This window comes from Zootoca vivipara, chromosome 6, assembly GCF_963506605.1.
Source record: "Zootoca vivipara chromosome 6, rZooViv1.1, whole genome shotgun sequence".
In the NCBI taxonomy this organism is placed as follows: domain Eukaryota; kingdom Metazoa; phylum Chordata; class Lepidosauria; order Squamata; family Lacertidae; genus Zootoca; species Zootoca vivipara.
Genome location: NC_083281.1, coordinates 20,270,659 through 20,297,507, shown reverse-complemented (window position 1 = coordinate 20,297,507; position 26,849 = coordinate 20,270,659). Strand labels below are relative to the sequence as shown.

The window sequence follows — 26,849 nt, the reverse complement described above, 5'->3', positions numbered from 1 at the left end:
ATCACATTACAAATTATCAAATCAAATTACAAATCATCAGATTTACATCCCCCAAAATATATCCCTAATACTCCATATTTAACCCTCAAAACCTCTATTTCCCTCCCAACACCCCCCTCGTGACTCCCCCTCTCCCATGTGTGATCTCAGTCCTTAAATTTTCTCTGTTTCTGTTTCCTTTTTCAGTTGTGTTACTTTTTATTTGTTACTGTTTCTGTTATTATTAATTTCTCTTTGCTTCTTTTCCCGTGTGCTTTTAACATCTTTATTTATAACATATCCATTCCTGAGCAGTACTTCCCCATTTATTCCTTCGATCCTTCCCATTCTTTAGTTATTTCCTGGTTAGCTCGGCCTCTGATATTTGCTGTTAGTTTGGCCATCTCCACAAACTCTATAAGTTTGCACCTCCATTCTATTAATGTTGGTATTTTTCCCCTTTTCCAGTTTTTTTTTGCAATTAGCAGTCTGCCCGCCGCCGTAGCATACAGGAGTATATTTTTCTTATGTTTTGGGATGAACTTGTGGGCATCTTTGAACTCCGATAGCATTTCCCCATCATACCTGGTAAAGCTCCAACCGCTGATCCTGCCCTGGCCCAGAGATGCGCATTCTCAGTTCAGCCCGGTACAGCAGACTGGAGTCGTGAAGGGTTTTCCGGATGTGGGATAAGTTGAACCCAAAGAAGACAGAGTAAGATGTCTTTGGTATGTAGCTTTCTGCATAGAGAGAATAGAAGAGGAGTCGTAAGTTTTGTGTTTACAGTGGTACCTCGACATCCGAATGCCTCAACTTTCGAAGGTTTTGACTTACGAAGTCGGCAAACCCGGAAGTATTTTCGCTGCGCGCGTGTTCTGGACCTGCACAGAAGCGGTGTGCGCGGTCTGCACATGCGCAGAAGCACAAAATTGCACTTTGCGCTTGCGCAAAATGGATGCTTTCGACATCCGAAAGTTTCGACTTACGAAGAGCGCCTTCGTATGTCGAGGTACCACTGTATTTGTGGCTGGTTCCATTTCAAACACAACCAAATTATGTATTTCTTCGTTTGGAAGGTGTCAAGAGGATATAAGCTTTGCAAGAGCTTCAGGCGACATCTGAACTCCCTCCTGGCCACCAGATTAACGTCCCAGCAAGAGTTTAGCTGCAAATCGCTGAATGTTAGGAGTTTACAAACGAAATGACAAACAGAACTTACAATTGGAATGGAAAACAAAACTGAGCTTTGGAGGGTCACGGGGTTGCTGGATTCGGTCACCATAAATACACTTGCTCAGAGAGTAAGACCCAATGAAGACAACAAAACTGACTCCTGAGTAGGGATGCGCAAATATGTCGGTTTTGGTTCCTCTCAGTTTCTCTGTTTTTTAATCTTCACATTTCCACAGGGGTTTTCCATATATATCTATATATCTATATAGATATGTACCATATTGTTTCGTGTATAAGACTAGGTTTTTCTATCAAAAAATTAGGTTTAAAATTGGGGCTCGTCTTATACATGGGTAGTGCTGAGGGATGTTGTCTTAATTTGGATTCCCCAAAAATAGGGGGCGTCTTATACACGGGGATGGAAAAATATGGTATGTCCTCATGAAAATTCACCAGCATTTTTCTCCTGCATATTTTTGTGTGTGGTTTTGCCTAATGCACACATTTTTGCAAAGCAATTTTCACTATTTTTTCCTGTCCTTTTCACCAACGTAGGCATTTTATATGCAAACTCCACCTCTGTATATGTATTTTTTGTTCCGATTACTCGGGTGGAGAACTGCATTGCAAAATTCAGAGCACTGCGAATTTCAAAGGACGGCTGAATTTCGATGCAGGTATTGTTTCAGAAAGTGTGGATTAGGTAAGTTCACCTTTCAATGTAAACTGAACAGACTTCGGAGTAAACATGCATCAAATGGTGCTGCACCCCTATTTCTGTGGGGGGGGGGAGTTTCTTTGCTTATATGTTCAACTTATATGTCTGTGCGATGTTGAAGGATACAGGCACTCATCTTGCATTAGAGTTTAAGGACTCTGACACAAACCATTTTCTTTTTCTTTTAATGCTTTATTGAGATTGAAAAGCAAACAAACAGTCACCAAAAGAATAATACACCTTGCCAAAAATTAACTTGCTTTCTTCTTACATAATTTCTATAGCGACTTCCAGCCACTCCATCATGGGTCCACAACGTATTTGATATACCGCACTCTTCATTTCCAATCATACCATATCACAATTGTCTTATTTTCCTAAGGTTTTCTACTATTCCGCAAACCCTTTTCAAATGCTCCCATATTCAACAGAAACCTCTCTGCAAGTAAAGCAAAGGAAGAGGAAGCTGGGATCCAAAAACACTCTAGTCCAGCCCTCTGGAAGTTTTCCTTTATGAAGAGGAGCAATAGGAACTAATGGCATTTTAATTTATTTTTTTGCTGGCTGGCATTGACTTTCGATGCCTCTCATTCAGTCTTCCCTCACACCTCGGGCTTTGGGACCTTCTGCCCTTGCCTGTTCCAATGACCTGTAGATATCCTAAGTTATCACATGGTTGCCAACTGACCAGGGGAGAGAGAGAAATCAAGGTTAGACTGCTCCTATGCCCTTATAAATCACTTTATGCATGGAAATCAGCAGGGACAAGGTTTTTTTCTGCCTCGTGCAGGTAAGTATCAGCACCTGCCGGCACCTGCGAAGCAAGTGGCAAGTTAAAAAGCACAGGAGTGTGGGCTGGTTAAAAAAGTTGGCAACCTCATCCTCCACGCCCTACCACCCTTCTTTGCAGCTATGCCAAACTCCAGCCCGGGGTCCCTGGCAGGATTCTGTTGCCTCTGGAGGGTCAAATTTCGGAAGTATGTGAGAGCGGAGTCAATTAATAGCAACGGGCAATCCGAAACGCAAGAGTTTCAAATCTGCCAGCGGGGACTGCTGGGGTGGATACCAGATTTCTGCTTGCAGATCTCCAGGGAAGACGCCACATCCTAATGTGTACATCGGTAACAGAAACAAGAGCCAAACAGGAGCTCTGGAAACCTGCTTGTAAATGCATTTCATATTTAAATCCCACGCCAGCCGTTGCCAACTTCTTAAGTTTTGGACTACAATCCTCATTCACCCAAGCCTAAGGAGTTATAGGCAAAAACATCTGCAGTGGCAAAGGCCGCCCTATGTCCACTGCCTCTGTGTGGGGCTGCCCCTGCTTTGCCGCGACTCAGGAATGGCTAACTGCATATTTCTGCGTCAAGTGCAACTTCAGAAACAATTTGAGCCTGCTACGTACATTATCCTTCTCCCCGTTTCACAGATCCTGGGACTGAGGGCGAGCAAGGTTGCCACACAGCAATGAGACCTTGCTCCTTTATACATAGGAATCTGGTCCTCTGTGTGTTTCAAAAGGTAAAGGGACCCCTGACCATTAGGTCCAATTGCGGACAACTGGGGTTGCAGCGCTCATCTCACTCTATAGGCCGAGGGAGCCAGCGTTTGTCTGCAGACAGCTTCCGGGTCATGTGGCCAGCATGATTAAGCCGCTTCTGGCGAACCAGAGCAGCACACGGAAACGCCGTTTACCTTCCCGCTGAAGCACTTTGATGTGCTTTCGAACTACTAGGTGGGCAGGAGCAGGGACCAAGTAACGGGAGCTCACCCTGTCACAAGGATTCGAACCACTGACCTTCTGATTGGAAGCCCTAGGCTCTGTGGTTTAGACCACAGCACCACCTGCGTCCCTCTGTGTGCTCGGTCAGAAGTAAATTTTGCTCCAGTTCCCGAGTTCAAAAGCAATGGGACATAAAGTGGTGCTTTGAATTTCCTTAGGGGCTTCCTAACTTTCTTCCCATAACCTGGCTGCGGCTTTCCTTTCACCTACCCTTCTCCTTTTGCTGCAGCAAGCAGGACTGGCATTTGGCAACCTTGTAAGGTCGGTTAAGAGAGAGAAAAAGGATGCTTTGGCCATCCAGCGGGTTTCCGTCCCAAATGGGGATTTGAACCCAGGGCTCTCTGGTCCAGCTCCAACCCTCTGCAGGCTTGCTCTCTCTCTCTGAAAGCGAACTGCCACAGGCCACAGACACACCCCAAAACGAAGCCCCATATTTGCAGCCGTCTGACACTGACACAGCATCTATTTATGGTACAGGAAGAGTCTATTTTTAAGCTTCTCTTCCTCGCAGGATCAAAGAAGCTTTGACTCCAGCTCCTCATCCCATCTCGTCCCACATACATGGTCAAATCAGCTGCCCTGCGAGTTCCCTTCTCCAGGACAAAGACCGTGATGTTAAGGGGAAAGCTCCCTTTCTTCTTCATAATTCCACCCCCTTAAAAAATACGGAGCGTGCAGTGCTTGGCGGAGGAGAACAGGGTATGCCCATTTTGCATTTAAGCAAATGTGGAGTTCAGAGCGAGATTCGGGGGAAGGAGACAGGACATTTGATAGCTGCATGGCAAGCAGAAATTCTTGTTTTGGCAAAACTTTTCCCAGGTGCCCTGTCCCGTGGTTTCTCCTGGTTCTACGGCCAGCATCTCTTTCTCGTGCCATTAATAGCAGGCTGGCAAGCAGAAATTTAGTTAATTTAGCAAACAGAAATGTTAAGATTTTCCTGGCCTGGAAATGCAAGTGGGGAGGGCAAGTTTCACTTGCTTAATTCTGGTCTCCTTGTTAGGATGAAGCTTTCTTTAATTTTTTAAAAATCTGCTGGTATGGCTGTGCACGCAGCATCTTTTAAAAGCACATTGAAAGACCATTCCTCCCCCCGCCAAAAATAAATAAATCATGGGAACTGTAGTTTACCCTCTCGCAGAGTTGCAATCCCAAGCACCCTTAGCAAACTATAATTCCCAGGATTCTTTGGGGGGGGAGATGCTTTGAATGTGCTTTCAAGGTATGGTGTATATGCTGCTTCTCATTTGCTGTCTCCCATTTGAAGGGGTAAGAATTAAATTTTATTATTAAAAATTTATCAGCAACCAAGGCAGAGGAGGAGGGGCCTAAACTGCCCAAGAAGAAATGAAGGTAGTCTTCTCTGTTTCTAACCCACCTCCTGATCAAATAAGCTCTCATAGCAGATCACAAAACATTAATCATACAGCGAAGAACTTGCAATTCTCTATCACTAGCCATCATTGCTGGAAAAGAAGAAAAAAAGCTTAGTGGCAGACCAGTAGCAATGTCATTTGTAGAAATTGTCAGCCGAAACTTTTCACTGGTGTGGAGATAAAATAGTACTACCTGCTATGGTCTGCAAATCAAGGCGCCCTGAAAAGTGCAAGAGTTTGAGGGTGGCAAAGAGAAAGGAGGCAGATGATGCTATTAAGAATAAAAACCTGGTCCTAGTTCTTTCAAAAGACATCTCCTCCTAAACTCCTAAACTTGACTCATCTCCAAGAACCAGGAATCAAACCTGGCTATCGTTGAACATAATTTTTGCATCTCCCTGCTGTTCAGCTCCCCACCTCCCTCAAAGTTTTCTCTTTTCTGTACCTGCCAGCTAAGAGTTCATTTCACGCATCTGAGGACGTGGGCTTGAGTCCACAAAACCTTGTGCCACAGCACATTGTATTATAGTCTTTAAGATGGCCCAGGACTCTTCGAGTCTAACTTGGGGTACCTCAGTGAAAACTCCTCAGCCCCCCCCCCCCCAGTCTAAACGCTGCTCCAACAGCAGTATTCAGAAGAGACCTGACTGTCAGACTTCCACTTCCCTTCTTCAAAGTTTGGCGCAGTCAACCCTTTTCGTTTCCACATGACTCTTGCGGAGGGAAGCTGTGGTCTCTTGTAAATTGAGGATTTATGTTTTACAGCTGCAAAGACAGAGATAAGGATGTCTCCATTGAACAGCCCCAGCTTATCAGCCTAAGGAAATTCCCAAGCTATTTTGGGACTTTCCAGTGTTACATCTCTAGAGATAAGAGGACCAGATCGGTTTCTATCTACTGTCCTTGTGACCTTGTGAGTGGTTCATGCTGTCTGTCAGCCTCAGTTTCCCTCAGCTGTAAAATGGGGATAAGACTATGAAGCCTTGAATGGCGTTTCGAGGCAGCCTTCTCCCATAAAAACCAGCAAACTCACCAAGATAATCAATAGAGACTGGGTGGCTACCAGAAATGGCCTCCTCTGTCGTCTTTTGGATTTATCCGTATTTAATCTCTGCCTGTAGGGTTTATAGCTCTGTGGCTACCTCTGTTGATTTCCTGCAGTGCATTCCTAACCATTTCTACTCCAAATGTGTACTGCTGAACTCGGTTCATTTGCACTGGCTTAGGTATGTTTGTTAAGCCACTTTGGAGGCAAAGTACTAAAAGGCTGCATATAGGTTTCTCATGTAAACAGAAAGGCAAGGGTTTCGCATTCCATAGATCCAGATACTCCCGGTGCTTCTGTGTCCGGAAGAAGGATCTGGCAATAAGAACATAATAAGAGCTATTCTGGATCAGGCCAAAGACCATCTGCTCCAGCATCTTGCAAGCAGGGCCTACTTGTGCTTTCCTGCAACTGAATGAATGAATGAATTTACTTTATCACGGTTACAGACCAGCATAATACCTCCAACTGGTATTCCGCTTCTGTCTCATCTTCTATTGAACCCAGCCACGTTGATGCCCACTGTAACACCTCACGGGAGCAAATTCCTCGCGGCGTTTTCATTCTCGGGGCACTTTCTTTAGAACTTATTTAGAATTTGGTGTCGGCGCAGGATTTCAAGCCTATCTCATCATTGCAAAGTGGCAGAGTGGGTGCAATTTTCTATCCTGCAAGCATTTTCTCCAGCCAGCACTTCCCGACCCTAAAAAAAAAATAATGCCCCTGGCCCTTGGGTTTTGACTGACGCACGGGCACCAAGGAAGGCGGCAGACCATGGCACTGGCAATTTGTAGAATGAAAAGACACTCACGAACCCCTCCGTGCCACCTCAGAAGGAAAAGTCTTTGCACCGAGAACCCTGCACTGCATACCTGAGAGTTTCACTGGGAGCCTTCCCTCCCCTCTGATCATTTTAAAGGGCTGTTTCTTTTCTTGTTAACTGATGCAGAATGGCTGGGGGAAATGCAGAGGTGTTTGTGTTGAATTTTCAGCACAGTCAAGCTAGCGTCAAGCTGCCGCCACGGGCCAGGAAGCGGCAGGACCAGGAATGAAACAGACCACAGAAGGGAGTAAGCTGGACCACAAGCAGAAGTTGGTTACTTCGAGGGCCATTCTTCCCATAGGGAAAGGCCCCAGGGGAGCCAGGCTCCGGTCCGCCCACCTGCTTAAACTTTCCACGTGGATCAACTGTTAAGTCACGCCGGGGAAATGTGGGTGGCTTCGCTTCTGTCGAAACAGGGAAGTCATGTGGTGCTGCTACCTCCCCACCCGCCCCCAAAGCTTTCTGCCGTTGTTTGTTTTACCAACTGCCCTGGTCGGAAACTAGCAATTCCCCCTGTTCCAAGGGGCCGTTTGAAGGACGGATACTCTGCAGAAACTTCCAGGCGTGCTATTTTATCATTACACCAGGGCTTCGGGCTCTTTGGGCAGGGGAGGGGGCAGGGGAGGATGCAATTCACCAGAAATGGATCCCTAGTGTAGGGATCGGCAGCTGGCAGCCTCTGAACCAAATGAGGTCCTCTGAGCACACGACGTAGAATCATAGAATCATAGAGTTGGAAGAGACCACAAGGGCCATCCAGTCCAACCCCCTGCCAAGCAGGAAACACCATCAAAGCATTCCTGACAGATGGCTGTCAAGCCTCTGCTTAAAGACCTCCAAAGAAGGAGACTCCACCACACTCCTTGGCAGCAAATTCCACTGCCGAACAGCTCTTACTGTCAGAAAGTTCTTCCTAATGTTTAAGTGGAATTTTCTACCAAACTTAATGTTTAAGTGGAATTTTTCGTACCAATCAAATGGGCAGAGGAAGGGCATGGAGGGAATGGCAGCTGTATCCACAGGTGGGAGGTGGGTCAGGATCTTGGCACTGCAGGAAAAAAATCCAGGTCGCGATGACGCTGGGATGGGGAACCTGTGGGCCTCTAGGTGTTGGTGAGCTCAGCGCCAGCTAGCATATCTGATAGTGAAGAATGATGGGAGTTGCAGGGCAACAGATTCCTGTCCACTTTTCTAAACCATGTCTATAGTATGATTGGTGATATGCAACAGGACTTCAGTGGGGGCTCTTTCCCACTTTCTGTCTACTGAAGGATGGGGTAGAAATGTATTCAAATATATATATATTAAATAGATAAAACACTTCTGGGACAGCTCAGTCAGTGGAGCATGAGACTCTTAATCTCAGGGTCGTGGGTTCAAGCCCTACGTTGGGCAAACAGATTCCTGCATGGCAGGGGGTTGGACTAGACCGTTGAGGTCCCTTCCAACTCTACAATTCTATGCTTCTATGAATGAATGAATGAATGAATGAATGAATGAATGAATGCACTTCTATGCAGCTCTATAGCTTAGACCAGGCATCCCCAAACTGCGGCCCTCCAGATGTTTTGGCCTACAACTCCCATGACCCCTAACTAACAGGACCAGTGGTTGGGGAAGATGGGAATTGTAGTCCAAAACATCTGGAGGGCCGAAGTTTGGGGATGCCTGGCTTAGACCCTTCCAACTCTATGGTTCTATGATTTCCAGTGAAAAGAGGGTTGTATCCAAAGTAGTGTTAAGTCACTCATTTCCTTAGCACAAGGCTTTCTGCTTGTGCAATGGGGACAGTCTCCCCTTTCCTCCCCATGCCATAAATCTATCATGGGATTCCCATGTCATGGGATTCCCCCCACCTTCTGAAGCTGGTTTTGGGAGGGCATGCCTGTGTTCAGTTGTAAATCCTCATGCTAATGGGAAAAGGGCACTGTGTACCACTCTCAGTCTTGAGATGGAAAGCCCACAAGTTCTCACAACCAACGCCAGCTATCCTGTGAGTGCCGCAATCAAAAGCAGGGTTCCCCCCCAAAAAAACCCCCACCATATGTCCTTGGTCAGCAACTACAAAAGAAGTTCAGAATTGCCACACCAGATCAGACCAAAGTTCCATGTAGTCTTGCACCCAGCGGTTGCATCAGCGGACAGCCAGCTGTTTCTCAGAAGACTGCGGGAAATGCAAGCAATAGTCCACCCTGGTACCTGGCATTTAGAGATATACTGCATCTGAACTGGAGGTTCTATGGAGCTATCGGGGCTCCTAGCCACCGAGAGACCTATGTTCCATAAATCTAATTCCCTTTTAAAAGTGTCCGAACCCGCAGCCATCACCACACCTTATGGATTTCATAAACAGAACTGTGTTGTGTGAAGAACACCTTTCTTTTGCCTGTCCCAGATCTACTGCAGATTCAGTCATTGGTTCCAACATGCATAATCTTCTAAGCCTCTGTTGCTGGGGCAGGAAACCTGCAGCCCTGCAGATCTTGTCAGACTACAACTCCCATCATGCATGACCGTGACTGGCCAGAGTTTACTATGAGATGGATTCCCAAAACATCTGGAGGGCCACAGCTTCCCCACCCCTGGTTTAAAACACTGCAGAAGCTAAATTGAACTGGAGCTGTTACGGTACTCTCGCTCCAGAAATGGCTCCTGCACCTTTAAGATTTACATGAAAGAAACCCCAAATAGGTGCACCTTCTCCCGTCGCTGCGGGAAAAACAATGAGAAAAGCTTCTACGCAAGTCTAAAACATTCAGGAGTCTTCTTAGGGCCTCGGGTGATAAGCAGGTAGGCACGAACTTCCATGTACAGGGGCACTCTACCTCTGATTAAGATACAAGGATATAAATAAAAAGGGAAAAGGGCATAGTTTCCATGCCTCGGAGCTTCTGCTTCTACCCAAATGACAGAAAGCTGGACAGGATTTATCCAGCAACATAACGCGACCATTTGCAGCGGTGGATTTTGGAATGAACTTTTTAAAAAACTTTTTTCCCGACTTGGGCTTGGGCTTTCAACAGCAGCCCCGACCTGCGGAAACTGAGCAGGCAGTCTGGGGAAGAGGCAGCATGGACCCTGGCCTAACGCATTCCAAGGAAAGCGGATTTTGCATAGGCAAGGCAAGGAGGACCCAAACGCCTCCTTGGCAAAAAACGACTGGCACGTGCTGGCACTATCCCGGCCTGCCATCTTATCTCCCAGAGACTACACAAAACGTACAAGTTCCCTCCTCTGCCTGCGGGCCCGAGTTCCGTTTCGGCAGCGTGCCAGCCACTCCCAGGCAGGTAATTACACCCCAAACAAGCTTGAGACGGCTGCTCCCTGGGTGGGTACGGGATCCTCTGATCCAAGGGAAAGATCCGGATCTTTGCAGATTCGGGCCTCTTCAGACCTGCTGACAACACCAACACCCCTCCTGGGTCTGCTCATCTCATTCAAAAGCTCTCCCTACATTTTTTTCTTCTTCTCTTAAAGAATATATCTTTTTTTATCTCCTCCCCCCCCCCCTCCAAAAAAAGACCCCACCCAGCTCCAGGCAACTGTTGGTGCGTTTAGGTGGCCTGTTTTTCCACAGGAGGAGCAAACTGTAAAAGGTGGGAAGGGAAGAAACAAGAGTTCTGCTCTTCCCAGCAAGGGTTGCAGAAAGGCCAGTATAGCTAAGAGTTAGGGCTTCCTGGGTGCAAATGCCTAGGTTGCCAACATTTTCCTACTGGTCCTGCCTCTGTGCTCTTAACAACAGCTGTTGGGTGCTGAGAGCTGTTTGACAGCGAAATGGAGTCTCTCAGAAGGTGGTTTCTCCTTCCTTTGGAGAGGAAGAGTAATAATACCACTCTATTCTGCCTTGGTCAGACCACACTTGGAATACTGTGTCCAATTCTGGGCACCACGATTTAAGAAGGATGTTGACAAGCTGGAAGGTGGGCAGAGGAGGGCAACCAAGATGGTCAAGGGTCTGGAAACCAAGCCTTACGAGGAGCGCATGAAGAAGCTGGGAATGTTTAGCCTGGAAAAGAGGAGACTGAGAGGAGATAGGGATAGCCACCTTCAAATATCTCAATGGCTGCCATGTGGAAGATGGAGCAGGCTTGTTTTCTCCTGCTCTGGAGGGTAGGACTCGAACCAATGGTTCAAGCTAAAAGAAAGGAGATTCCGACTAAACATTCGGAAAAATACTTTCTGACAGTAAGAGTTGTCCGGCAGTGGAACAGACTCCCGCGAGAGGTGGTGGGCTCTCCTTCCTTGGAGATATTTTTAAGCAGAGGTCGGGTGGTCATCTGTCATGGATGCTTTAGCTGAGATTCCGGCATTGCAGGGGGTTGGACTAGATGACCCTTGGATCCCTTCCGACTCTGAGATTCTACGATTCCATGAGCTGACCGGGCGAAACCTTTTCTGGCGTGGAGGCAGTGATGGAAGAAAACGTCTTCCTGCTGTATGTTTGTGTGTGTCTGGAGTCAAGCTTGCTGTGGAAGTCCCAGGAGCGGGGGGTGGGTGGGTGGGTGGCCAGTAGCAGCGTATCCCGAGGTGAAAGCAAAGGACCCCTGCTTGAATTTTCGAAAGGGAATTTGCAAACTTTGACCTGCCCACAGCTGTGTGGTGCCATTGCAACACGTTGGTCAGCAAGGGGCCTTCAGGGAGAAGCGGCAAAGGCGACTCTGAAACCGGAGGGGTTGCTGAGCCATTTTGCCGGAAACCGCAAGATCCGATGGACCAAACTCTTATTTTACTGCCCCCCCTCCCTGCCAACTCCACCCCCCCACCCCCACCCCCGGGGAGAGCAGATTTTTGCACACAAGTACAATTTCCTCCGATCATCAGAGGACGTCTCACGGGTGCCTGGCTTCACAGAGCGCCTGCCGACACAGCTATAACATGACAGCCTGGATCCTCGTGCAAAGAGAAAGGAAGTGGAAGCCAGAAGCAATGGCTTTCTCCCTCTCTCTCTCTCAGGAGCCAGCAGCAGCAGCAGCAGCAGCAGCAGCAGCAGCAGCTAAAAGGCAGGAACGATACAACCTTAATCCACATTAAGATCATACCGATTCTAAGCACAACACCACTCACCTGCCTTAAACCTGCTCCTAAAAAACCCTAATTGGGTCCCTGTTTTTTAACGGCAAGGCTCCCGTCTGGGAGAATGGCTTATTTATAACTTCCGAGTATGTGCAGAGTCCACTTCTCGTGTGACCATATGCCGGCAGCTTTCCTGCCCCCTTCCTACTCTCCACCCCAATTTTCTGGAATTAAAAGCTTAAGGCTGCTTAAGAATAAGTTTAGAGTTGGTCTGTCCAACCCCAGATTTGTCTGGCTGCTCTTCCGGGTCTCAGTTAGAGGTCTGTTCCCCTTCTGGCTTCCTGGGTCCAGTGGGGGCCTTCTCTGCCTCTTTCCCACTCAACTGGGTGCCCCTCTTCTGCCAGAATGCATTGCTGCCCCTGGTGAAACTGTGCTCTGGCTGGCAGCCAGTACTGTAAGCTCAAAAGGCAGCAAATTCTGGATCCTGCCGGGTCCCACTGCTCCAGACTGACTGACCAAGTTCTGCCTGCCCCAGTTTCCTGAAATAATAAGAGATTTTTAAAAAATGCCGACCCCGTATCAAGGGCCGGCCCTCATCACGGATGCCTTGGCATGTGGTGGTTGCAATGATCAGATCAACTCACGCCAAGTTCCAGCTGCTGCTGCCGCCTCCCTGGAAGTGAGCATCTCCTGCCATGTCCAGAACTAGTCACAGCTTCTCCGCTCTTGGTTTTATTTCCTTTGTGCCATTTCCTTGCACCCTTTTGTCCCATTAGGTTTGCACCCAGCCCCGTGCCTTTAAGAGCCTGGCCTGCAGAGCATTTAAGAGGCGAAACTCTTCCCATCGTTTTTTCAGGAAAAGCTTCACCTTTTGAATTTCCGCCTGCCGGGATGCTGCACAGGAGCAGAGCCGGAATAAACATGTGGCCACCTTAGGGGGAAACCCATTTGTCACATGGCATTGGGGGGAAGTCTTGAATCTGTAAAGATTTGAATAAGCCTACAGGCTTTAGGGTCAAGGGTAGAAGAATTATCCCATAAGAGGGGCTGCTTTTCCTCTTCCAGTTTGTATCGACACCTTAGGAACGTGCTAACCTCTCACCCCTCTTCCCAAACCCCTTCTTCATCTCATATCCTCAGGTGATATTTATTGCCATTTTACACTTGGAATGTTTATTTTTTTTAAAAAAAGTTCTTGCTGAAACTCTAGGTGCGAAGCCTGTTCCATTGCTTCACTAAAGCTACGTGCAAAGTAACAAACATTTCCTTCTCTCTCTCTCTCAAGGTGCTCGACGACACCCCCCCCCCTATTTTCGAAGTCCCAGGCAATGAAATACATGGCAGATGCCCCGAGTTTGCCAGCGGGTCGCACCTTTGAGTCGGTTGCCACCTTTCTAAATTGGCCCTGCACCTCTACCTAACAGAAATCAAAGGGGTGAGGACTTTCCCTTTAAGTGGGGGAAAATCTCCCCCTTCCTTAATTTCTGTATGTCACCCTGTTCCTAAAGGAATAGGAGCAGGGTCAGGGGAGGGGGGGGAGGAGGAGGAGGAGGAGGAGGGGAGAACACCAACCTAGCCCTGGTTCCTTGGCCTGCTCTAACCACTAGACATCATGGCCTGCCCTCATAGACACAAACACCCCCTTTCTCGCCCGTGGTCTCACCATGTTCTGGGGGGAGCATGTTGAACCTGTGCACCTCTTTGGCGTAGTACTCTTCCTGGGGGGTCTCCTTGGGGTCTTCCGCCGTCATTTCCCGGATCACTTCCACGGTGCTGTTGTACAGAGCCACAATGTCTTCGGGCAGCACCCGCGACTCGGGGTCTTCAACCTCCGGCGGGCTGGACAGCTTGAGCTTGCTGAGGATCTGGCCCCGAATGGCCTCGATCCGCTTGCGCTTCATCATATCCATGTCCAAAGTTTTGCAAGTGGAGAAGGCGAGAGCCGAGCAGAGGTGTTCCAGCGCCAGGAGCAGGAGGAAGAGCCAGCCTGCGGCCCGCTGCTGCGTCGTCGAACGCCGAGAAAGACTCTGCCAGCCGCAGCCTCTCAAAACCAACATCTTCATGCTTCCTCCACCCCCTTGTCGCTTCTGCTCTCGGTGCCAAAAGGAGTGGGGGGGGGGGGAGAGAGAAGCAAGAAGAAGGGAAAAAGAAGAAGAGCAGCGCTAGTTTCTTGCTGTTTTCTCAGTCCTTTCCCTGCATCTGACAAAGTAGGCTGTTTCCTACAGAAGCCCGGCTGCGACTCACCATCGAGTCCCTCAAATATATATATTTCAGATTTGAACCGTCTCCAAAGTCTGGGCTGCCGGTTTTCAAAAGCGGAGGAGACTCACCTTACGCTTGGCAGAGCCTCGATGCAGCCCATGTGCCTCTCTGGGTGCCTGGCAATTCGGGGGGGGGGGGCGCCCACATTCAGCCTCGGCGCCCAGCTGTGGCAGCCCGAACGCCCATCGCCCTAGAGGTCGAGGCTCTGTCTCTAACTGGTTTTTGGTTCGAGGGATCTGTTCTTGGCAGGGCGAGCCGCTCGAAGGTTGCCAAGAAGCGCCTGGGTCTCTCTGGGATGTGGCTGGCTGCAAAAGACGCGGGTCAAATCCAGTGTCACGACGACTGGGGCATCCCGAGGCGGTTGTGCTCTGTCAAGATCGCTGCTGCCGCTCTCCCTGGAGCCAGCTGGCCTTTCTGTCTTCCTTGCCAGGAAAGGCTGTAATTTCACCACTCCTGTTGGGACTTGCTGGCTGCAGGGCTTGGAGGTTTTTAAAGCCGTTTTTTTGCCTCTCCCCAGCGCCAGCTCCACCCAGGAAGTGAAGGAGGGGGTGTGCACTGCTGTATATATAACTCCTTCGCTGGGGAGCGAGGCAGCTGGACAGCTACCGTGGCAAAAGCAGGCAAACTTTTATTTTCTTTTATTCTGCTTGGCTCCTCTGCTTCTCCTTCCTTCTTCCCCTTGTGGCTGAGGAACTGCCTCTCCCTGGAAAAGAGAAGAGCGGCAAAAACTTTTATTCACACAAACACACACACAGACTAAAGACTAAACACACCACCCACGGTCTCACAGTGTCTTATTTCGGGGGTCATTTCTTATTTTATAAAAGGGTATTACAGAACGTCGCTCCTTACTCCTTGCTTCGGTTCCAAGACCCTTGTCTGGAAGTTATACTTTCAAAGATAGCTCAGTTGGGGGGGAGCACGAGACTCTTAAACTCGGTCGTGGGTTCGAGTCCCGTGTTGGCAAAACGATGCCTGCATTGCAGGGGGTTGGACTAGATGACCCCTGAGACCCAACTCTACCATTGGGGGAAATGTCCTCCTCTTTATTCCTCTGGCAGGTGAGGGCTAGTTGTGGCTACTCAGGTTCTGAGGGGAACGAGTCCTTTTCTTTATTGGGGTGGGGGCAAGATTGCTGGAAGCCCCTAAAAAAATCCAACTCCAGTCATTTATACATATCATGGAGGAGCATTTTAGGTTCTTATTTTGTTCCTGTTTCTATATCTGGGTTTAATGTTTGTTCCTGTAAGTTACTTTGAGTCACCGCTACAGAGATTTACATAGCCAAAGCTAAGCAGGTCTCGGCCTACGTGGGGCATGATCAGGAGACTGACACCAATGCCTTAAGTTTCCTGAATCAAGAGTGAAATGATGATAACTGCAAAAAACAAAGATTGATCCGTGACAGGGGGGGGTGTGTGTCATAGAATCCTAGAATCGTAGGGTTGGGACCCCTAGGGTCATCCAATCCAACCCTCTGCAATGCAGGAATCATTTTGCCCAATGTGGGGCTCGAACCCATCACCCTGAGATTAAGAGTCTTATTCTATTAATGACTGAGCTGCTGTCCTAAATGCAATACCTTTATCAGGACCACCCAAAACGTCACAAAATAACAGCAAAGTGTTTTTTTCCTTATTCCCTCAGACCTCATAATCAGGCAGTGTGTTACACAAAGTAGGGGATGGAGAGATGGGGAGTTTAAAAACAACAATTAACAGTATCTCAGTTCCCTCACCACAAAATATGGCTAACAGGAAGCTGGCTTGACAAGGTTCTTGTTGTGAGGGCCAGTATGTTAAAGTCTGCAGAGCACAACACACTGCTTCTGATAATTATTAATAACACTATTTAGCACAGAATCATAGAACTGTAAACTTGGAAGGGACCCCATGGGTCATCTAGTCCAACCCCCTGCAATGCAGGAATCTCAAACTCGCAACCCTGAGATTAAGAATCTCATGGTCTGCTGACTGAGCTATCCCAGCTCCATGCATTCATACAGTGTATGAGTCCTTCACACGCACAACCTCAGCCATCCTTCAACTAACCCTGTCAGGTAGGCCACTGCCACTATCTCCGTATTACCGAGAGAAAAGTGGCTCGCCCAATCTCACCTCACGAGTTCCTAGCTGAGGTAAAACTTCATTTCCTCCACCCTTGGCCCACAATGCCACATCCACAGTGCGCATTTATAGCACTGTTATTCCATGGCTCTCCCCAAATTAATCCTGGGAGTTGTAGTTTGCCAAGGCTGCGGAGCATAGTCGGGAGTCCGCTATTCCCCTCGCAGAACTACGGTTCTCCATAGTTCCCTGGGAAGAGGCATTGATTGTTAAACCGCTCTGGGAATTGTAGCTCTGTGAGGCGGATGGCTCCTCTGGGCAACTACAGTTCCCGGGATTTCTTTGAGGGAAGCCATGGCTGCTAAAAGTGACATAATAGTGCTGTGTGTGTGTGTGCATGGTGCAAACATGGCCTCAGGGTTGCAAATCCCCCATCGGCCATGAAGCCCACCTTATCTCTGAGCCTAATCTACCTCACAGGGTTGTTGTGAGGGTAAAATGGGGTGGGGGCGGGAGAGCCCTCCCTAAAAAATAATAAACCAGGAGGAATAAATTCAGGGACGGAGCTGTGGCTATAGCTCTCAGGCCTTTCCCAATGATTCCCTTTTGCGGCTTTGGCCTGTAACTAGATACCAGAGGGCTGGCTTCTCATCCTGGCCATCCTGGTTTTGTGTGTGTGTGTGTGTGTGTGTGTGTGTGTGTGTGTAGTCCGACGTTCAAACACGCCACCCCCACCCCACCCCATATTTCCCAATTCAAGACGCCCCACCGCATGCCAAGCAAGCGGGCAATTCCAGCCGTGGCAGCTCCTGAGCTATTTCGGAGCAGCTGCGTCGGGCAGAGGGGGGTTGGCATTGTATTACGCCCAGAACGGACCCAAGCCACATTACATGCGGCGAGATCCAATTTTGGGATGCAGATTCACAGTGCTTTTGCGGGGCACCGGCTATAAAAGGACAGCTCCTCTCTCTCTTTCTCTCTCTCTCCTCATCCTGGGCCTGCTATTGCCTATTTCTAGCCTGGCTCCTCATGCCCGTTTGAATCCTCCCTACAGGCTCCATCGCTCCTCATTCTCTGGAGATGATGGTTCAGAAACGGAGGAGGAGTCTCCGCTGCAGAATACCTCGGTTGGTTTCGTGCCACCGCCTTTTTTGGATTTCTTCCCGGTGTCAAAAAGCCGAGATGCGGTGAGGGCCTGCGTCCGGCTTGCGCATTGCACTGCACTGCAGAAGTGTTGCTGTCAGCTCAGTCCTTTCGCCTTAAGAATCGACATCCTGTCCCGTTCCCTACCTGCTGCACAGAGAGACACGGAAGCGGTGGGGAGAAAAGCACCTTAAAGTCCAAAGAGAACCTGGGAAAGATAAAATAAAAAAGTCCCAAGGGAGAAACAGATTGCAGAGAGAGAGGAGAGGGGGGAAGCTCAAAAAGAAAAGATTGTTTCCGGTTTGCATGTGGGGTGAGAGATGGACCTCAGGGCCTGGCCTGAGTCCAGTGGGCCAAGAGGAAGATTTTGAAAGAAGCGTCAGCTAAGGCTCCCTTTAAAGCACATTCAAAGCACATTTCCCCCCTCAAAGAATTCTGGGCTTTGTACTTTGCCCCTCACAAAGCTGCAATTCCCAGTAATCCTTAAACTACAAAGCCCAGAATTCTTGGGGGGGGGGGAATGCGCGTCAAATGTGCTTTATAGCGCTTAACACAGCCTGAGTCATTATCCCCAAGGTTTGGGAGGGCAGTTTGGGCTAGTGGTGAGATCAGGAGACGGAGATGGAAGCTTAGTTGCTTTACCAACAGCTGCTTGCTGGGAAAGGGAGAATTATAGGCTTTGGGACTAAGGGCTCCATTATTCCTGCTTTTTACTCCCCCATGGGGAGAGGGGAGACTTCAGAAGCAAAATTAAGAAAAGGAAAGTGGCCTGTCAAATTGGGATGTGGTTGGAAGAATCATAGAATTGCAGAGTTGGAAGGGAGCACGAGGGTCATCTATTCTAGCCCAACCCCCTGCCAACGCAGGAATCCTTTGCCCAACGTGGGACTTGAACCCAGGACCCTGAGATTAAGGGTTTCATGTTCTACAGATGGAGCTAACCCAGAGAACACTGACGCTGGGATGGAAACGAATACACAGGGGTCCAAGCAGAAAGGTGCTGATTGCCAGGCTTCCAAGAAACAGGGACTAGCCTCTACTCCATGGGAAGTGACTTTAATGTCCCAGGGCAAAAGGGGAATGGTTTTATGGCAGTGCCATGGCGAGAAAATGCCATTCAACGGCCGCCATTAGCTTTTCCAAACCTGTGGCTTTGGTGACCCCTGCTGGGCAGAGCCAGAACAGCAACCCTCTTTGAATAATAATTTGACATTTTTACATTTTGTATACTGTATTTTAATACCGGACAGCATTTAAAGGGGTCCCTGGGGAAAGAAAATTCTGCCTTCAAAATATTCAGGTCCCTTTACTTGCATTGCTGTGTGTGTGTGTGTGTGTGTGTGTGTGTGTGTGTGTGTGTGTGTATGAAATAATTTTTTAAAAATTGAGGTCAGTTTTTTAAAAAAATCATTCACAGCTATTGCCTCCGTTGGAAGTATAATGTAGTTTAAGAAGTAAACCTGAATCTATAGCAAAATATTTTAAGGCTTGCACTTGAGAGATTGTAAAACCAAATTATAACCACTGAAGGCTGCTTGCCCATATAAAACAGAGACCTGGATGAAATATAGCCAACTTCTGAAGTTAAGCTTTGAAAATGACGTAGGGAGGCTTGAAATCCAAAATACGTTTCCCAGGGAGAATACTCCATTGAACTCAGTGGGGCTTACTTCTGAGTAGACATGCATAGGATCTCATGACCAGTTGTGCATTAACTTTTTATTGTAGAGGAGCAATATTATCACGGTCTTAAGGAAGGTCACATTTCGGTTCACCAAATTTCTCATTTTCCCCATCTTAAATTCAGTAAGTTTCCACAACAATCTGCAATAATAATAATAATAATAATCCTCGAGAAAATTCATCAGCATTTTTTGTACAAATTTATCCTTTTTTTTTTTAAAGAGATTTTTATTAATTTTTCAAACAAGAAATACACAAACAAGACATATAATATAACACTGTCCCTTCATTTTCCCTCCACCCACCGGTCCACTTCTGCCACCAGTAGGGCCCGTGTGCTTTAGGAAACAAAGGGGTCCAATTGTGAGTTGAGTTCTGCTTCCCCCCTCCCTCCTCCCTCCATATCCCCCCCTGCCACTGAGAGAACAGGGAGGAAGGAGTTATGGGGATCTGCATCCCCCAACTCTTTCATAATCATATTAATAAACCTAGAAAAAAAAAGAGAAAGAAAGAAAGGAAAGAAGAAGAAAAAAACAAAAAGAAAATTGGGAAGAGTTCAAACTTCCCAGTTCTTATTATTTTGACATCTTAATTGCGACTCCCTCGGTTGTCTTCCTCATGGTTTTCCTTACAAATTCTGATTACTTGTGGCGAATTTTCCAACTCAGCTTCAAATCTTAATCTTATAATATTAACTCAATCCTCCTCCTTTTTCATGCTGCCCTCCCACAGGTCCCCTCCTGCCACAAGAGGTGCCTGCAGGGTACAGCACTTCCAAGGTTCCATTTCCTCCTCACCCCTCTGGGCACCCCCTGCCACTGAGTGCCTCAGAGTAAGGAGAGGGGGGCAGGCAGCTTTCTGCCTAAACACCTCACTTAACCTGCAATAATTTATAGTAACTTAAAAATTCTTTCCAAGCCATTCTTATACTCCCTTAAGGAAACATAACACTTTTTTCCCTTTCTTTTTTACATTCCATCTCCTCTCCCTAAGTCTTTTTCCCCCAATTGGTTCAGCATTTCCATTGTCCTGCCAAGATTTCGAAGACCGTCTTTCAGAAATCAAAACAATACATTTTAACTAAAATTTTTACCCCACACCCATTCTTTCCCAAGTCCATCTCCAGGCCTTTGCCCCCCCCTGCCCCTGTCCTTCCCATCCCTCAAACACCCCACTCCACATTTTAACCCCTCCAGGATCTTCAAATCCATTATACTTTAAGTCCCTTAGTCTCTCATCTTCTTGTTCTGGTTGTTTTTCTTCCTTTTGGAAGTCATATTTTGCTTCATCCCAAACAAATTTGTCACAGTCCAAGTCCTCTTTCAATTGTTTCTCCTCACACACAGTCTCAGAATCAGCAGTCTCCAAATTTAAATTTAAATTGTCCTCTAAGTCCTGGACTTGGACTTCAATCTCAACTGGTGGTAAGTTGGGATGTTGCCATTCCTTGTAGAAATCTTCCCATGACAGCAAGTAGTTCAGTACAGTCTCCTGGAAGGCTCGAGACAGCTTTGTTTTCATACCTCTCGTAACCGCAGATAAACAGGGGGTAGGGAACAATGGGTACTGGAAAATTCCTCTCTCAGACGATCGACTCCATTTTTCTTGATTCTTAACTCAGTCCCAAATCCATTCTTACTTCCAATTTAAATAGTTCTTTCACCTTTACAAACAATTTTTCCTGTTCACAGCAATACAATCAATCCACCCGGTCTTTTGACAGTTTGACAGCTTTTGACAGCTGTCAAAACACTCTTCCCTTTAATACCGCTGTACCTCAAGGGGTGCCGGACTCGGGGGCTGAGATGGTTCCAAAAAGTCTTTTTTCCCTCTCGGGACCACAGTTTCAAATTCTTTCGTTATTCAGCTTTGGATTTTTTTTTCCAAACGCCTCCCAGTTTCCCATTAGGAAGAGACCGGCTTCCGTTTCTTTAAGCCTCTCCTATTTTCCAATCAGCAAATTTAGGATCCCGATCAAAGTTCCACTTACTTCTTTAGGAATCTTTAGTATCAAATCGGAAGAATCCGCCGCTTGCCGGGTCAGGACTCGGAGCTTCGCTTCCCGGAGGTAAGATGTGGCCCAAAATGGCTCCCGCGGTTCAACCCCACCGGCTCACGATCGCTCTATTGAGCTCTCGGGCGGCGGGGGATCCGCCAAACGGAGCAGCCGCTGGACGCCTGAGTCATCGGAACTCTCGATCCGATGCTTTTACGGGGAGTCCGCTCGCTCTGCGGACTTCCCCCCCCTCCGAGAAGCCAGGGACCTCGGCACGCGAAGTCCCTGCGTCCTTCTCACCGCCGCGACGAACCGGAAGTCAGTAAGTTTCCACAACAATCTGCAATAATAATAATAATAATAATCCTCGAGAAAATTCATCAGCATTTTTTGTACAAATTTATCCTAATAACCATATTTTTGTATATAGTTTTGACTAATATGCACATTTTTGCAAGCAATTCCCCCCAATATACACATTTTTGCAAGCAAATTCCCCAAATATAGCACATTTATGTATGTTATTTTCGCTAATAAATGCATTTCCAACTGCACATTTTACCCTGGCATATGTATCTTTGAACATACTACTTGGCCGCAGAACTGCACTGCAAAATTTGGAGAAGAGCAAATTCTGAAGAACGGCTGTTTCGAATTGTATTGTGAATGTGGTAGGTTCACCTTTAAACGCGAACAGAATCAAATGTCTTCCCGAGCCATAAATTCGTAGGTGATCGGACCCTGGAGAAGTTAGGTCTTATAAATCATCAGGGATCACCCACAGAACCTAGCAGGGAACTCTCATCCTCTTGTTTCATGCTTCCAACCAGCTGAGCTCCGCAATCGGCTTAAATTATGAATATGTATGAATCCACTAACCAAACATCATGAATATTTACTTTCCATCTCATAGACAAACACTGTTTTTACCCGGCGATTTATGGCCTTTGCTTTCGGAAAGCTTTCGGACATTTGCAGCCCAGTTCTGTGCATGTTTACTCAGAAGTAATTCCGACTTCAAAATATGTGTGCATAGGATTATAGCCCCGGGATCCCTTCCAATATCGGTAGCCAGAGAGGCGCACGTAACCCTCAAATACCCTCCCAAGATAGTGCAAAGGCTAGAGATTTTTTATTACTGGTGGGCTGTGTTTGACTATGGGATCTTGCTGGAGTTTGAGCTTCCAAAATTCAGAGTGTTGTAGAACATGCTTTGGATGACAAGTAGCTGAATGTCAAGGAGGCCGGGGTGTGCGTCTCCAATGAGGTTCTACTCAAGAGTAGGTCTACTGAACTGAATGAACCTCAGTTAGTCGCGTCCCTAAATTTCAACGAGTCTACTCTGAGTACGAATAGCATTAGCTACAACCCAATATTATTGCCCGGTGAAATAAATTTTTAAAGTTGTGCAGTGTGATCCTATGTAAAAGCAAGTCCTTTGGCTTACCCAATACAGAGTGATTGCGACCCCCAAGGAGCATCTAGACCATGGGTAGGCAAACTAAGGCCCGGGGGCCGGATCCAGACGGATCGCCTTCTAAATCCGGCCCATGGACGGTCCAGGAATCAGCGTGTTTTTACATGAGTAGAATGCTTCCTTTTATTTAAAATGCATCTCTGGGTTATTTGTGGGGCCTGCCTGGTGTTTTTAAATGAGTAGAATGCTTCCTTTTATTTAAAATGCATCTCTGGGTTATTTGTGGGGCCTAGGAATTCGTTAATCCCCCCCAAAAAAAATATAGTCCGCCCTCCCCCCAAGGTCTGAGGGACAGTGGAAAAAGTTTGCTGACCCCTGATCTAGTCCATCCCTGTGCGATGCAGGAATCTCAACTAAAGACAGCTGGCCATCCAACCTCTGCTTAAAAACCTCCAATATATGTGCTTTGTAGTCTTAGTCCATTGATTAAGTTTGCATATATTTGAATATTTTTCAAATGTATGTTTCTTGATTTTGAAATTTGAAAATCTTAATTGCACTTAAGTTTCCCCTCTTTTCACCCCTCAACCCCTCTCCACCCAACCCTAACGAAACATATACATAACCGGTTGATACCAACATTTACGAAGAAAAAGGAGCGAAGATCACCTTGGTTACAAAACAAAAACATCTTCCCACAGTTCCCCATAAGCTTTTGGTGGTTTACATGCACATTCCTTTTCCGGTGTGTACATGATGAAGTCCAACCAAGTGTTGGAAAAGCCACTGAGTTTATTGTGTTTTCTTCTTTCGCGTACTTTGCCGGTTAGTTTTTCCATTAGAATCAAGTCCCAAACGTATACAAACCAGAGTTCGAACAAATTCAAGTCAAAAGATCTCCCCGTAAATTCGAATATGAGAATATAAATGGTTTCTTACTTGCTTTTATTTGCTTTTAAATAATGTGCGTCTGAGTCACAGCGGGCATCATCTTTGGAGAGTGCGCCGTCCTTCCCCTGCAGTTGTTACAACAAAAACAAGGACATGTATTAAAAGTAATTTTAATGTGCAATTAGTTGGGTTGTATCTGACTAAATGTGGGGTGCAGGTGGCGCTGTGGATTAAACCACAGCGCCTAGAGCTTGCCGAGCAGAAGGTCGGCGGTTCGAATCCCCACGACGGGGTGAGCTCCAGTTGCTCGGTCCCAGCTCCTGCCAACCTAGCAGTTCGAAAGCACGTCAAAGTGCAAGTAGATAAATAGGAATCACTCTGGCGGGAAGGTAAACGGCGTTTCTGTGTGCTGCTCCGGTTCGCCAGAATCAGCTTTGTCATGCTGGCCACATGACCTGGAAGCTGTATGCCGGCTCCCTCGGCCAATAATGCGAGATGAGCGCCGCAACCTGAGTCGGTCATGACTGGACCTAATGGTCAGGGGTCCCTTTACCTTTATCTGACTAAATAGGAGCCAGCATGGTGTAGTGGTTAAGAGCGGTGGACTCGTAATGTGGTGAACCAGGTTCACTTCCTCGCTCCTCCACATGCAGCTGCTGGGTGACCTTGGGCTAGTTACTTCTTTGAAGTCTCTCAGCCCCACTCACCTCACAGTGTTTGTTGTGGGGGAGGAAGGGAAAGGAGAATGTTAGCTGCTTTGAGACTCCTTAGGGTAGTGATAAAGCGGGATACCAAATCCAAACTCGTCTTCTTATTCTTCTAATCATACTCCAAGTAGGATCTCTTAAATCAATGGACATGATCTTAAGACTGTTAATTTCAGTAGGCCGACTCAGCTTAAAAACAACAACAAACCACCAAAATCTTCTGGGAAAGGAATTGTATTTTTGTCGATCAAAATATTATTATTTGCTTGATCAACACTAAACCTTGCCACTTTTAAGATCACAAGAATTGTCCTGTTGGATCAGACCAGTGGCCCATCTAGTTCAGCATCCTGTTCTCACAGTGGCCAACCAGATGCCTATGGGAAACCTGCAAGCAGGATCCGAGCACAAGTCCCCTCCTGCGACTCCCGGTGACTGACATTCAGAAGCGTGGCTGCCTCCAGCTCTGGCACAATTTCCTTTTGATTTAACGATCCCGAGTATCATCAGCAAAACTGGGCCACTTCACTGCTTACCTCTAGAGAATCTATGAACAAATTGAAAAGCACAGGCCCCTGTACCGATCCGTGGGGGACTCCCCATTTCCCTCTCCCTCCGAGGTAGCCAGGGATCTGTCTTGAGAGACAATGGAGTGTGCCTCTGGGGGTGAAGTCAAACTGCTGTGTAAGCAGCACCAAAGAGATTTCCCTGGGGTGCAAGCCTGGGCAGTGTGTATGGGCTGCCCAGATGACAAATCACCCCCCCCCTCTCAGCCTCACTGATGTGGTCCAAAAGAAAGCAGAGCAAGAAAATTGGCACTAGCTGGGCTGCATGAGGGAGGCATACAAGGCCAACCGTTTTAGGGACTCCACTTCGGATTTGTGTAGGGTTCACTCCTGAGCCTTTTCTTCTCCCGATGATACCCCACAAGGCAGCAGAGGTTTAGGATCAGGGTTTTCCTTCTCCTAATGGAAACTGCCTTCTTGACTGTTGGACCCACTTTTGATCTCGTCTGCTCAATCCACCGGAGTCTGTCTTCACACTGAACTCACTGAAACCCATCGGCTACCTTCACCTGGTTAAGCCGGCCAGTCAGACCGTTCCTCGGTTGTGGCCGCTGTCGCCTGCTGACAGCTTCTAGAAGCCACAGGTGAGAGCTGGGTGCAGGGTGGGGACCAAAGGGGGAGAAAGTACCCCAGAAGGAGCACGATGTGTCCCCCCACCAGAGGTACTAACCCTCCCCTGACACCCGGTACACTCTGGTTAGGGATCTATCAAAGTAAAATTGGGCCAGCTATCAGAACCCACAGAAGCAGCTGGTTGCTGCAGAAGGAAAGGCAAAGCATTAATCTGCAAAATATTGGGTGGTACACCTTGAACCAACTCACCTTGACGAACCATGTGGCCCGCTTCTCTGCTCTGTTGAAAAGTTGCTATCTTTCCCCCCCAAGAGAGCTGCATGTGCCTTTAAGAACACGGCAAGCCAAAAATCTATTTGGTGGGTTTCCATTGCTGGCAGAAGCTGTACACATTGAAGGAATCCTACCCTCCAGGGAACTCCATCTTTGAATGTGAAACATGGCACAGGGATGCAGTTTTCAGCACCGGCTCCGCACCCCGCAGAGCACCCGGCTCTACCTGGGATGTGCACCACTTGCGAGTTGCTTATGCCATGCAGTTGTGCTGCCCCCCTCTACCCAGCACCTCCACCCTGCAGGGGCCACATCCAGGTGGTCCCGTCGCTGGCATCCTTCCTGGGTCAGGAGGATGCTGCGAAACAGACATGCTTTCCGGGATCCGGAGCAGGCCGAGGAATCCGGGAAGGTTCTGCAGTTCCTGTACTTTCACCCTCGATTAGGCCGAGCGGAGGCAAGCACCTCTGGGGAGCCAGCCAGCCAGCCGGCACAGCAAAGCAAGGCAGGCGCTTTGGGGAAGGAGGGCAGTGACCTGGAAAAGGCCTTCCAGGTAGGTGCCGGCCTTCTGCCAAGCCAAGATCCAAAGCAGCCAAGCCAGGAGGAGGGTTGCAAAGGCCGCAGAGATGAAAAGGCTCTAGAAAACGGAAACACAGGCACACACACGGCCAAGGGTTTGGAGAAACATCTGCCCAAGGAAAGGCTATGTGGGGGTCTTCGCCTCTGAATCCAAGCTGCTGGGAATCCCAAGTGGGAAGAGTGATGACGTACCAAGTGTCCCGATTTTCCTGGGACAGTTCCGGAATCACAAAAGCCATCCCGGTTTCTGATTTGATCCTGGAATATCCTTATTTCCCCCGCCTGTGCTGCTGCCACCAAGCTCAGGGAGAAGGAGCCAGCACTTGTCCCGAGTAGAGCATCCTTTTGCCTCTCTATGGCCTTTGTTGCCGGCCTCCCCCCTTCGGGCAGCTCATAGCATCTGCTGGAGAGCAGGCGAGGAGGAGAGGCCCGTATTCCCTGTGTGATGAGGGGCAGGCAGAGAGCCCTGGGTGGGAAGAAAGGGCAGCAAAGAAGAACGCAAGTCTTGATTTATTATTATTATTATTATTATTATTATTATTATTATTATTATTATTATTATTATTAAAATGCTTTGTGCGTCCATGGGTAATCTTGCCCCTTTCTAAAATTTATTTATTGGTGTGTGTGCTTTTCTTCTTGCAAACCTACCAAAGAATAAAATAAAATAAAATTGGGATTATGGGGTTTTCTCGGGATGGTGAAGGACGTTTGCGCTGTGTCCTACTGGTGTAGTGATGGCAGCTGGACCAAAAAAACGGGGCCTCGAGGAGGGTCCGTTCGGGG

At 47.7% G+C, this 26,849-nt stretch overlaps 1 protein-coding gene across 2 annotated transcripts in view; it reads right to left on the bottom strand.

Moving 5' to 3' along the window:
- The window catches only part of TGFB1 (transforming growth factor beta 1), a 34,015-nt gene extending 10,516 nt beyond the window's left edge, over positions 1 to 23,499 (bottom strand). The window contains exons 1-4 of one of the 2 annotated variants that reach the window (XM_060275578.1): positions 23,414 to 23,499; positions 17,359 to 17,586; positions 13,571 to 14,872; positions 565 to 719 (exon numbers count right to left, since the gene is read on the bottom strand). In XM_060275578.1, the coding sequence (XP_060131561.1) occupies positions 565 to 719; positions 13,571 to 13,970 (555 nt within the window). In that variant the 5' untranslated portion in view covers positions 13,971 to 14,872; positions 17,359 to 17,586; positions 23,414 to 23,499. Of the gene's footprint in view, positions 1 to 564; positions 720 to 13,570; positions 14,873 to 17,358; positions 17,683 to 23,413 lie in introns of those variants that run through there. The other variant, XM_035118604.2, reaches the window with a different exon arrangement.
- Between the last annotated feature and the right edge of the window lie 3,350 nt (positions 23,500 to 26,849).